Here is a 14,182-nt window from a genome sequence, read left to right as displayed (position 1 = left end):
TGGCCGCTAGAATTGGCAGGCATTGTGGCAAATCTGGTGACAGCTGTTGGGGGGGTGTGGGGAAGCCACCGTCCCATGCCCCACTTCGTCTGGCTTACCAGCAGGAAGATCCCACAGGGAGAAGCATCAACCATCCAGCTTCCCCCCATTGATCTAAGGCAACATGGGAAACTTCCCATATTGCCGCTGCAGTGGCATGCTCCACTTCACCACCCCATCTCCAGCTCTTTCAAGGTCAAGCCAGTCACTTCAAGGATCCCATCCATCCATCTTGCCCTTGGTCAGCCCCTCTTCCTTTTTCCTTCCATTTTCCCCAGCATCACTCTCTTCTCCAAGCTTTCCTGTCTTCTCATGATGTGGCCAAAGTACTTCATCTTTGCCGCTAATATCCTTCCCTCCAGTGAGCAGCCAGGCATTATTTCCTGGAGTCTGGACTGGTTGGATCTTCTTGCGATCCAAGGCACTCTCAGAATTTTCCTCCAAAACACAGTTCAAAAGTGTCTATCTTCCTCGTTCAGATTATAGTTAGACAAAGTGAGCAACTTCCACTTTATTGCCAGGACCCCTACAAGCTTATGGCAGGGAAGTATAAGATACATTATATGGTCAATGTAGACTCATACAATGCAGTTAAACTGTTAGCTGTTAGCTCCAGCTCCTGCCAACCTAGCAGTTCGAAAACATGCCAATATGAGTAGATCAATAGGTACCGCTCTGGCGGGAAGGTAACGGCGCTCCATGCAGTCATGCCGGCCACATGACCTTGGAGATGTCTATGGACAATGCCGGGTCTTCGGCTTAGAAATGGAGATGAGCACCAAACCCCAGAGTCGGTCACGACTGGACTTAATGTCAGGGGAAACCTTTACCTTTACCTTAGACTCATACAATGCAGTTAAACTGCTTCATATGAGTCTACGCTAACCATACGATGCAGTTTCAAATAGTATTATATGGCAGTGTCGATGGAACAAGACTTTAATATGAGTTTTCTTGCCTTTCTTGTGTTATATCTGTTAAATAGTGTACCCATGGTCTACTGGTGCCTCTAGAGTAGCTATTGTCATCTGCGTGGAACAGGATAAAAATGTGAATAGCGACATTTCTCCACAATCAGTATCAGGTGTCTCTTTCTACACAGAAGTCACTGCATGACTCTACATTCTCTGAAAGGTAGATACATGGATGTCTGGTCCTTTCTTTCATACACAAACTAGGTGAAAGAAAAGGGATGGTGCCTCTAAGGCTAATTACTGGAGTCCCTTGAGATCTCCTGCAAGGCAGCCGGTGGTCCTCCGGCCTCCTCATTGTCTAAGCGTCGCTTGCCTCACTGATATGGCTTCTCTTAATGTTCCTTCTCAGCAAAGGCTTCTGCACTGTTGCCTCAGATAGATGGGGCTTTTGTTTGCGATTTCCCCAGCTGAGAGAGTCTTTTAAGAACAAAAGGGAGCGAGCAAGCTGGAGCAGCTAGATGGATCTAATCTGTGGCTAAGACCACCCCTTGATTGACAATGTGCACCATCATCAGCTGTAGGCCCCACAACACATTCTCTTCCCAGTCAGCTGTCTTTGCATTTCCCTCATTAATGCTGATGAAAAGCTGCAAGCTCCAACAGATGCAGCATTCCTCGGCATACCATCTGCAACTCCTCAGTCCTAAGACAGCTACGGGCCTTTTCAGAATTCATTTATTTTGTCAGTAATGCATATGTATAAAATGGCTACCATTATGACTGGTACCGGGATTTGAAATTACGCAGCAGGGAAAGTGTTCCAAATCAAAGCCAATCTGAACCACATATTTCAGATTCCCAGAAAGCAGAAATTATTATATTGGTCATAAGGGGAGGGGGAATCAAATACCCAAATGAGAAAAGTCTTTTATATTCTCCTTACAGGGATTTTAAGGTTTGCTCAAAGTATTTCGCATATTATTTTGTTCAGTAACATTTAACATTCTTACTTATATTGCTAAATAAATTATTTCCCTTGTTCTGGATTCTAGAGGGGAGAAATAGAAGAGGATCTCACAGAAGCAATAATAGTACTAATACAATGCAACCTGGGGCATATCTACATGGGGAAAAAATTGTGTGCACCTCATAGGGGTTCTGGTCCTGACACATAATGTCCATGATTATTCATTTGCAATGTGTTTCTTTGGGTTTTAAATACTGTAATTTCAACAACAAAAAACCTTACTTAGGTTTTACAAAAATTCCAGGTTTTAGAATGTGTAGACTACCTTCTAGACATAGCCTTGTGGTGGAGTTGGGGGAGTTAGTAGGTGGTTGAACCCATTAGTGGGAGGCGAGATTCCCATAAATAATTGGCTGTTTCCCAGTTTGGATTTTTTAAAAATAAAATATCCGCTCCTAGATGCAATCACTCAACACTTCAGGCAGGAAAACAATATTAAATGGCTGGAAAGCAGGGCAAGAGTCATTCATGGATTGTGAGCCCATCAGTTGCCCAAGAGTTCAATTTATTGGCCAAAACAATAAGCAGCTTGGAACTGATTGCTCCTCCCAGTAAAAAAAGTGTGTCCGTGTTTAATTGTTTCCTAAATGTCTGCCAAACTTAAGAACTTGCAAATGTAACTTTTGGGAGGACAGCTGCCAAAATCTCCTGCCCAAACCAATCATGCAAGCATAATTGTGAGTCAGTCCAAAGGGTAGTGTTTTAAAATGTACCCAAGACCTAAAGAAATCTCCATCTATTTGTATTCCAACATTTATAGCCAGCCAGGCACAGGGTATTGGAGAGTTAAGTGTGATAGAGAATCATTGCTGTTTGGAGTTGGGGTTTTTTTTTTTTACATGGTCATTGCACAGGAAAGGGAAGTGCCTGATTTCTAGCCCTCCTGAAAGATGTTTTGGTTGACAAGGATAACAGGAAAGAAGCCATGATGACCCCTAATCCCTGTGAGGTCTGGAACAGGAACAGGGGCACAAGGAAAGCAAACATATTTTGTGTAACGTGAGTTCCTCGGTTTTCCTCTTTCCCTCTTTTGGTACAAATCAGGAAATATGATGTGGACTATACTTTTAAAAATACAAAAGAGGCAACTTTCTCTTGTATTTTTATGTTTTTATTATATCCTGTAGCTTCCCTTGTCCAGTCTGTTCATCAAGATACTCTCCTCCATAACTTAAGCCTACCTCAATGCAAAATATTTTAATAAAGTGACTTATGGTATGAACATTAATAGACCATCTAGCTTCTTTTCTGCTCCTTTTAATTATTGAATTCTTCTGTCATTTTCTCCAGAGTAACATGATATAATTGTTGGAATATTTCAATATTGAACAAGATGGAGTTATTAGGCAGAGTTGACTTGAAGATATATAATGACAATATAACTTCAAATAGCAGACCTAGAATTAGTGGGTTACTTTACTAACTACTTTACTAACAAATTTTTTAACGAGTTACTTTACTAGCTGGTTATTTTTGTAGGATTTTTTTGCAACAACAAGCTAAAACTGAGGTGAGAGTGTTTTGCTTTTTGCTTCATAGGCACATTAGTCTGTCCATGAATCATATTCTATGTACAAAAGCCAAGGAGAGGAGACAGGCTTTTTGAAAACAAAGGAAAAGCTACGGTCCACAGGATAACATAAATGTATACATTTTTGGTACACCAAGTCTACTGAAATATATACATTGCAGGCTCTGGAAATGGTTTACTTCCCTCATCACATAATAGATTGATGAGCCTGCAGGAAACGTCTCTGACTTGTTACTTCCTGTGTATAATTTTTAGAATTTTAAAATCTTTAAGTCAACACATTTGAAAAGAACAATAGAGAGTCACACTGGAAGATTACTATTTGGGGATGGATATGTTTGGTACATGTGATATGCTTAAAGTTATCCAACAAGATTAATCTGTTTAGAGACAACTATGATGATTCAGCACTGGCACAGGGGAACTCAATAAATGAGCAGGGACTAGAGTCAGTTTTAGCTATAGTCACATATGCAATCAAATTGCTTTGGGTTCTGTATTAAAACAGGATATATAAAATGGGAAATACTTGCACCTGGGATGTATGTGAAAAAAAGTATTCTAGTTAATCATCTATCATTTTAAACAATTGTGTGCATTCTTGATTAGGAGCACTTAAAATTACTCTTTGCTAAGTCATTCTCTTTATCCATAGAGCCTGGTATTATCTACTGGGAGCAGCTCTCCAAGTTACTGGCTAAATTCTCCTCAGCTGGATATGCCAAGAAAATCCACATGCAATGAATCTCCACCGCCAGTGAATTATGTTACTCTTCCAACATTGTTAATTTGCTACAAATCTGCCGTAGAACAAATCAAAAGATCTGTCCATATAGGCAAATATTGTCTGCTCAAGATGACGGCAATTAAGACAAACCTCAAGGAATGGCATTTCCCAAACCTAGGGTTCATCTACATTGAATAATTTTGAATCCATTTTCAATGTCACGGCTCAATACTATGGACTCATGGGAGTTGTCATTTGATAAGATACTGTAAAACTATTATGTCCATGATTGCGTAGCCATGGCTGATAATGTGGTGTCAAAGTGCACTAATTCCGCAATGTGGATGCACCCCTTCTGGAAACATAGAACCTTTTCACAGGCAGAGATTGCGTTCTGAGCTATGCACCTTACCACTGTGGTCCTACCCATAACCATTATTTCTAAGAACAGCTGTTTAGCTCTCAAAGGGCCATGTGCCTTTCTGAAGGTAGTCATCTACTTGAATGTTTACTCTAGCTGAAGAGCTCTTCAATCTAAAGCTAGTTTAAACAAAAAGCCATCAGAAACAAAAGCAGGGATTTTAAATTGCCCACCCATAGGTAACACCTGGACAGTAAACTGAATGGCAACATAATCACATTACATTTCCATTTAACATTGCAATAATTCTTTCTAAATTTGCATTAATGCATATAAAATAGCATTCAAATCTGTGTTTTTTTTATTTTCTTTAGTGATGCTTTTTTTCTTTTTAGTGATTAACATAATCTGTAATAAATTTGTATACGCTATACAAATGTAAGGTAAGTTCATAACTTTTGGTGGTTACAAATATTCATAAATGGTTAATATTAATGAGGGAAAAAAGGCTCTGCTGTAAGAAATACCAAGTGCGGTCATTTGTGGATGAAGATGTGCAATTCATGCCAATGGCCAGTGGAGGGAAGTGGATATTTCACAATATAGTGTAAAGCAGTGGTTCCCAACCCTTTTTTTTTTTTTGACCAAAGAGCACTTTGACCAGGGAGCATTCTTCAACATTAGTACCAAAAGGGTTACCAGGGCCGGTTGTTACTACGAGGCCGCTGACGCGGCCGCCTCGGGCGCTGGCCGCTAGGGGCGCTGTCGAGGCGTCGACAGCGACCCGTAGCGCCACCGACGCCTCCGGTGTTGGCGCGGGCCCGCGGGGCTTCAATCCCCGCGCCCACGCCAAACCGCGACAAGCAGCTAGGCCATTTTGCCCTTAGTCAACAAACTAAGGGCAAAAATGGTTTATCTGGCTGTGCGCATGCGCACTGCCAGATAGGCCATTTTTGCCCTTAGTTTGTTGACTAAGGGCAAAATGGCCTAGCTGTGCTGTGCGCACGGGCACAGCGCAGATAGCCCATTTGGCCCTTCCTGGTCGCGGCCGCTGGCTGCCCGGGCGATCGGCGGCCGCGACCAGGAAGTAAGGCCCGAATGGCCTAGCTGTGCTGTGCGCGTGCGCACAGCACAGCTAGGCCATTTTGCCCTTAGTCAACAAACTAAGGGCAAAAATGGCTTATCTGGCTGTGCGCATGCTAGGCCATTCGGGCCTTACTTCCTGGTCGCGGCCAGGGCACGCTGGGCGGGGGGCGGGGCCAACTCTGGCCCCGCCCCCCGCACTATTCGCCCTGGCCCCGCCTCCCACACAGCGTGGGAGGCGGGGCCAGGGCACGCTGGGCGGGGCCAGGGCGTGGGAGGCGGGGCCGGTGGCGGGGGCGCTTTTTAGCACCCCCGCTTAACATTTAAAAATATCTCCGGCCGGCCCTGAGGGTTACATATCAGATTTTGTTCAACCCTAGATTCAGATTGGTTATTTGGGGTGCTGATTCAAAAAACTGCATTGGATAGACCACTTCAGTTCTTGTTTCTAATACCAAGCATATGCCATCCAGTAGTCGCCATCTGCTCTCCCACAGAAAACCATTATTTAATCATCTAGAGCTGATGTGGTCTATCCAATGCAATTTTCTGAATCAGCACACCAAATAACCCCAGAACAGGCCTTAAAATGGAGACACCAAGGTGCCCCCGCTTCCAGGCGCTACATGGAACGGCTCCGCTCAGGGGGAGAGAGGAGGAGGAGAAGCAGCAATCAGGAGGCTTGTTGACACACCTTTCATGGATAGTCAGCCCCTCCTCTCCCAACATCCCCATTGCCTCAGCACTTTGTGAAACCAATCACTCTCGGTGCAACTACGGAGTAACAGTGAGGCTGTGAACCACAGATTGGGAATCACTGGTGTTAAGGGTGGGATAGGAGAAAATATAAACTGAAAAGAGGTTGTCAAATTTTAGATCATTGTTTTGGTATCAAAGTTATTTATTAAATTATTGGGATGCATTTATTTAACAATATACATTTGACCAGGTGTGTACTACAATGTAGCAAGAAATGAAAAGGCTTGAACAGGAAGCTGCGATGGGAAATCAACTCATTAAGAACGTTCCAAGAATGCCTGTGAAGTTTTCAGTCTTTTCTTTTATAACAGAGCTCAGTCTATAAGATTGCCTGATGAACATCTTTGCCAAATTAAAATGATATATTTGTTTTATTGCATCAAAAGCTGACAACAATATGAGGAAATGATTGTGCATTAATAAAGACACTGATAATTTAGCACCCACTTAAGCAGCACTTCACTCTTTCAATAGCCTTGCCATTTTCAGACGAATGGGGCTGACACAAGTCAAAAGTAGCAGCTGGAAATCTCTACTGCCTTCTGTCCTACAAACAGCATCTTCCGGAGTACAGGCTCTCATTGTTTCTAGAACTAATTTTTCATAGCTGTCTCTCTGCATTCTTAAAAAGACAGGTCTGAGAACAAATGCAGCAAATCCTGTGTGTGATTGCAAGAGGGTCTTTAAAGTGACCAGAACAATCAATACAATGCAACAGTGTCAAAATGATACACTATGTGGCATTAAATTATTTTAATGTAGTGCTCCTTGTAATTATTATCACTTAGTGTTAGGAAGCTGCAAGCTGAGATTCACTTGACCAACATAACTGCAGTCATGTAGGTAGCCGTTGTGACAATGGAAGCAGTAAAAAAAAATGTGGACACAGCAATGGCAAAGGAGAGCCAGAGAGGGTGCGTTCCATCCAGAAACAAATTCTCAGGATCTGAAGGATCCTTTCTACAAAATTTCTGGTTTCTAAATGGATCCTCAAAGCTAAATTCTTCTGGAAAGATTGTCTTGATAATGTATTGGGACAGGTGATTTTTTTCAAAGCAGTCTTTTAAGAATGAATTTAATTTGGTGGACCCATCTGGAAACCAGGCACTTGGCAGCCACTTCCTCTCCTCATGGGAGTGACCTTTTCCTTGCCACTGCTGTGGAACTCTGAAAAAGTGCACCACATTGGCATAACAGATTACAGTGTAGCATAGGATCATAATGTAACATAGGATTACAGTGGTTGTCTTCAGTTGCAATGGAATGCATTGCAATTTAATTCAGTTGGTTGGTGACTTTGAGTGCTTCTACACTGTGGAATTGCTACATTTTATACAATTTAAAATGTAATGGAATATGGAGAGTTGTAGTTTTTCAAGATCTTTAGCTTTCTCTACCAAAGAGTACTTTTGCCTCACCAAACTACAACTCCCAGGATTCCATAGCATGAAGCTATGTTGTCAGACTTCATTAATTCTACAGTGTGGGTCCTTCCTTTGATAGAATACATATTTATTGAAAAGGGCACAGTGTAAAGCAGATATTGTTCCAGTAGTGATGTTTGTGTCCTATTGTACATATACTGTGCTTTTTTAAATTCTAAATGTTATTACATTCCAACAATTAACAAAATTTTAGCGATGCATGTCTTATTTCAATATACATAATATACATATACAATATACATATACAAAATGATACAATGATAATATATTGAATTGCTGTTCCAGGGGGGAGGGGGAACGGGGGGGTGGGTGTTACATTCCAAAGGATCGTTTAAAATGTCATTTAAGCATTAGTTACTTTTGGTATTATGTACATATACTGTGCTGAATAAGCAATTTCCTTGCATATAAATGTAGGGGTGTGTGTGTGTGTGTGTGTGTGTGTGTGTGTGTGTGAGAGAGAGAGAGAGAGAGAGAGAGAGAGAGAGAGAGAGAGAGAGAGAGTTGTTGATGTATAAAGTGTTTACAGTTCTTACATCTTTTTCCAGTTGTTACATATTTCCCTGAGTCAAGTGGCAGAGCACCCCAAGTCAACCATGTTATTTTGGTGCCTAGAACAGAAAACCCCACATGATTCCCTCTCTCGTAAGAAAAATATAACAATAATCCAGATAACTGCCAATATGCTAGTATTTTGCAATACCCAGAATATGTTGCCTTAGACAACTGTTGCACTCTGCCTAATGGTAGAGCCAGTACTATGAGAGATCCAGAATAAAACAATTTTCAGTAACTAAGGACCCTTCCAGACAGACCCTATATCCCAGGATCTGATCCCAGGTTTTCTGCTTTAAACTGAGTCCCCACTGCCAGATAATCTGGGATAAACAGAAAACCTGGGATCAGGTCCTGGGAATAGGGCCTGTCTGGAAGGGCCCTAACTGGATGTTCAGATATATTGCCTCATCCACCTCTGGTGACTTGGCATTGAATTTAAGAGCTGCAGTTGTTACATATTGTTGTGTGCCTTTCAAATAATTTCAAACTAAGGTGAAGCTATCACTGTGTTTTCCTATCAGTAATTATTGAGAGTGGGTCTGCCTTTGCCCTCCTCTAGGGCTGAGAGATTATTTTTTTGGCAAATGTCGCCCGGTGGGTTTAAATGGCCAGATTCAAACACTGGTCTCCAGAACCCTAGTTCAATGGTCAAACCACTACACCATGTTATCTCTCTCTTATGTGCACATATAGATGATGAGCCTAGTTGATCAGATTATGATTCATGTCAGAAAAATTAAGTCATTCAGAATTTAGGTCATTAATGTCCAGAATTTTATCTTCTGTTATCAGTGAGCATCCTTGGGACTCTGCTGTCCCAACAATGCCAGATATTGGAGGTGAGGGTGTTTGCTGGGAAGAGACTTAACACGGTAATGTCTGGCAGGATGCCTGTTAGGAAGTGTTAACTGCATTTGCTGTAAGCATTCCCATCACCAGCTCTTTGCCTTTGGATAGCCTTTCCTGTCTCTGGTCAAATTTCACATGCTCTTTATTCTCAGCTTGTTACTGGAGAGGGAGAAAAGAAAGTTGTCTTATTGGAACAACTACTATACATGGGTGTTTGTCTAATAATGTGGGTGAATTTGGCATAGCAGAATTTGGAAGAAGCTTTGTTGCCATAACATAAATATTTGAGATAACCAACCCCCTTTTTTCATTATGAGGAAACCTTTGACAGTTTTATTCTTTTTGTCATCTTTGATTGCAAATACCTTCAGTTCAATGGAAATGGCTGAGCAGGTAAGAAGTTACTTCATTTTTTTATGACAACAGAAAAATCTTACATTAGGACTTCCATATTGCCTTCCTACAAAGAAAGGAGATGGACCTATAGGTGAAGATTTCCTTTCCCTAATATAGTTTCATGCATGTTAAATTGACAGCAGCTCTTCTCAGTCCTTCGGAGTTCTTGCATACTTGCACATAGAGAAGAGGGATCACAACTTTCTTTGGGGTAGCATAGTCTTCAGTTGTGAATAAATATTACTAACACACTAGAACTTTGGAGCATACCTCAGTGAAAACAAAGAGAGTAACTGTTAACTTATCTGTCCAATTAAATATTGGTGCATAAACCTAAAGGAATAGCCCAGCTGTAAGTCAAACTGAAGTAGAAAAATATATGTAACCCATTCTTTAAGAATTGTATACAAAAACAATTGTATGATGTTGTGTTTTAGTCTATTGCTGTTCTGCCATTGTTACTATCATTTTACCATTTAACTGCTGTAAAATGTTAACATTATATATATATGTAAAGGTAAAGGTTTTGCCCTGACATTAAGTTCAACTCTGGGGGTTGGTACTCATCTCCATTTCTAAGCCGAAGAGCCAGCATAGTCCATAGATGCCTCCAAGGTCATGTGGCCAGCACAACTGCATGAAGCGCTGTTACCTTCCTGCTGGAGCAGTACCTATTGATCTACTCACATTTGCATGTTTTTGAACTGCTAGTTTGGCAGAAGCTGGGGCTAAGAGCGGGAGCCAAAAGCTAGGCACTACATCCTCAATTTTTCTCCTTCCCTCCTTTAGGGGAAGAACAGATGTGATGAGGAGACACTTGTGACCACAAAAACCAAATGCAGATCTTGCTCTCTCAATTATGAAATCCAGTGTCCTGAAGGTTACACCAAAATTACCAATAGCTCTGGGGTGAATGACTGCAGGTAATTCTTTTCTTAATTAGATGTTTGTTTTCTACTCTGAAGAAGATGTTTTCCATTCAAATGAGTGGTATTCCCAAAACGTATCTGTAGATTTCAAGTTCCTATGGAAGTTACTTTTTTCTTAAATGGAAGCTGCTCCATTTCTGTCTTTATTGAACACGTATGTTGATAGCTACCAGAATCAGCCCTGCCATTAAGCACAATGAAGGGCACCCCAAGGAACAAAATTTGGATTAATATAGCAACACATTGTTAATTTGGTATTAGTGTATTTTTACTGTAGAGTGGCATGAGAATAGATATTTGTGAAAATTTCTATTGCAGGTGCCAAAATAATGTGCTTGGCATTGAATACTATGTAAATTGGTATGTGAGGTAGCATTTGTTGTTCCACCCCAGGCAGCAAAGTGACTTAGATCAGACCAAATAGGTATCAAAATAGCTGGATCCGTTCCTGAATGTTCTTGCTGTACAGACTTAAAAAATTCTCTCATGCAGTTTCTCTGTGCTTTAGAGAATTCCTTTCACAGGAGGCATGTGGAGCTCTCAGTAATGTATCTTTGTACATAGCTAGAAAACTGGGAGACATATTTTCAGGCTGTAGAATTGAATTGTTGGAGACTAAGGTCCCTTCCAGAAAGGCCCTATATCCCAGGATCTGATCCCAGGTTTTCTGTTTATCCCAGATTATCTGGCAGTGTGGACTCAGGGCCCTTCCATACAGCCATATAACCCAGAATATCAAGGCTGATAATCCACAATATCTGCTTTGAACCATGTTATCTGAAACCACACTGCCATATAATCCAGTTCAATGTGGATTTAATACAGCTGTGTGGAAGGGGCCTCATATATTCCAGTTTAAAGCAGCAAACCTCAGGCAGCAAAGTGTCTTGTGCTAGCCCTTCACACATAGACCTGTGTGTATTTGGAGTTCTTGAAAAAAATGTGTGTAATTAGAATCAACATTCAATAAACAGTGTGCACAGTTCCCCTCACTTTCATTCCTCCATACAGTCATCTCATGATACTTGCACAGACAGCACTAAAGTAAATTTCTAATGAAATCTTCAGAAAGAAACATTTGCTATCATTTCTCAGGGTGCTTATCATATCTAACAGAGGCTGGAACCATGTGGTCTTCTAGACATTGCTAGACTCCAACACCCAACAGCTCAACTAATTTTGCTAATGGTGAAGATGCTGGTAAATGCAATTCAGAAGCATTTGGAAGGCTGACTTCTTCCCACCCTGATTCATCATTCATGTTCATTTACAGAACTTGTTAGAACAGGCATAGGCAAACTTTGGCCCTTCAAGTGTTTTGGACTTCAGCTCCCACAATTCCTAATAGCCTACTGGCTATTAGAATTCTCACCTAGAGAGTTCTAGTTTCTCACCAAACTGCAACCCCGAGTTCCATAGAATGTCTCCATGTGACTTAAAGTGGGATCATAGTGCTATACAGTCAGCCCTCCACATTTGTTGGTTTAACTTCTTGCAGATCTGATTATTCACAGATGTCTAGGAAACTTTAGGCTCTCCAGTGTCTGGAGATTTTAGAGAAAACAACTCTCTAGATCCTCCAGAACATCTCTGCAACCAATGTCCAGTGGAAGCTGAACACAGAGTCACACTAGAGAACCTAGAAATAACTGGAGAAGTGTTCTCTAAAGTAAAAAAAAAAAAGCATTTTAATTCAGTTTTTTCCACTATTACAAGGTTCTGCACCCCTAACCTTATGTGGAGAACTGACTGTAATTGTGTACGGTGAAAAAGGCTATTGTTTACTTTACAGAAGGCTCTTAATGATAATTATTTCATAAGAAGAGGACATGGCTTGTATGCTTGCCCTCCTCACTTGCTTATTATAAATTCTGAATTTGGGGCTTGAATCCCTCAAATAAGAAGAGAACATGTTTAAAGTTTCCATTGTTTCCAGCATCCTGTTCAGGTGTTCATTGAGGATGAAGCATGAGGTAAGAATCAGGCCACTCACACTCACTTTAATGACCCAACCTTTGTATCTTCCCGATAATGTGAAGAACCCAATAATGTTCTTTTGAATGCATGAAAATGATTACTTTAGACAGCCTGCTCAAGATGCAGCTGACAAGCAGGATGAAAATCTAGTGTGGACAGTGATCCTTTCATGAATGAATGTAAAGACATTGACAAGTTTAACAGGCTTTCAATCCTTTTCTTGCAGATATCACCTTGAAATCAGGGATTTCACTCTCACTCTCCCAGGATGTCGACATATATGCGTGAGGGAACTGCTGCAGCCTCAGTGTTGCCGGGGATATTGGGGGCCAGACTGCCTAGGTAAAAGCACCTTGATCGCATGCATTCATGTGACAAAAGACATTGACAACTCTTTCTTTCTTTCTTTCTTTCTTTCTTTCTTTCTTTCTTTCTTTCTTTCTTTCTTTCTTTCAGAAATCTAAATGCATGTTTCTTTAGGTCAGTAATTCCCAAACTCTAGTTCAGTGGTTCTCAACCTGTGGGTCCCCATGTGTTTTGACCTACAACTCCCAGAAATCCCAGCCAGTTTACCAGCTGTTAGGATTTCTGGGAGTTGAAAGTCAAAACATCTGGGGACCCACAGGTTGAGAACCACTGCTCTAGTTCTTCAGGTGCTACAGACCAAGTCCCAGAAGCCTCAGCTGCCATAGCCAATGATTAAGGAGTCTGGGAGCTAAAGTCCAAAACACCTTGTTAACCAAGGTTTGGAAAACACTGCTATAAGTGGCTGTTGTTTTTGTTGTTGCTGTGTTTTCAATCATTTCTGATGTATGTCAATCTTACAAGTTTCTTGGCCAGATTTGTTCAGAGGAAGTTTGCCTTTGCCTTCCTCTGAGGTTGAAGTAAAACTTGCCAAAGGTCTCCAGGGTTGAAGGAGGATTTCATAGTCATATGATATACCAGTGGTTCTCAACTTGTGGGTCCACAGATGTTTTGGCCTTCAACTCCCAGAAATCCTAACAGCGGATAAACTAGCTGGAATTTCTGGGGCTTGTAGGCCAGTGGGGACCCACAGGTTGAGAACCACTGTGATATACAATAGTAATACATGACAATATCCAATAAAGCAAGCTTCTGTTTTTCTAAAATGGTTACATTGTTCACAGCTTTCAAAGAAAACTTTGAAAGGCTCATTTCACACAATTACTTCATAATTGCTTCACATAGTTACATAATGTCATTGAAGTTTTGTTTGTTTTGCCTATGATGGCATTCTATCAGAGACTGAGTCAGAATGTAGTGATTATTGGCTAGCTAGATGAGAAAGAGAACATCTTTACTAGGTGTTATATATGTGTCTATTTGGAACTTAGATTGGAAACAACTTGAAGGCATAAAACAATGTAGTTGAATGAAATTTATGCCCTCGCAATCATACGAAAAGCTTCAGCCTCATTGTGCTGGACTAGAATGTTGTGTTAATTCCCACTGAACTAAAAAGGACTTATATATGAATAGACATGTATTGGATAACGGTCGCAGGAAAGATAATAAACCCTAGAATGTTCTGAAATGTAAAGAACAAGAGGAAGTGCTTTGTTTGCC

At 41.0% G+C, this 14,182-nt stretch overlaps 1 protein-coding gene across 1 annotated transcript in view; it reads left to right on the top strand.

The window, feature by feature from the left end:
• Positions 1-9,396: 9,396 nt before the first annotated feature.
• The window catches only part of stab2 (stabilin 2), a 77,102-nt gene continuing 72,316 nt past the window's right edge, over positions 9,397-14,182 (top strand). Inside the window, exons 1-3 of the mRNA XM_062983044.1 lie at positions 9,397-9,686; positions 10,479-10,612; positions 12,822-12,937. Of these exons, the coding sequence (XP_062839114.1) occupies positions 9,606-9,686; positions 10,479-10,612; positions 12,822-12,937 (331 nt within the window). The 5' untranslated portion in view covers positions 9,397-9,605. The remainder of the gene's footprint in view (positions 9,687-10,478; positions 10,613-12,821; positions 12,938-14,182) is intronic.

This window comes from Anolis carolinensis, chromosome 5 (genome assembly GCF_035594765.1).
Source record: "Anolis carolinensis isolate JA03-04 chromosome 5, rAnoCar3.1.pri, whole genome shotgun sequence".
Lineage (NCBI taxonomy): Eukaryota > Metazoa > Chordata > Lepidosauria > Squamata > Dactyloidae > Anolis > Anolis carolinensis.
Note: the sequence above shows the minus strand (reverse complement) of the source record. Positions and strands in the feature narration are given on the sequence as shown.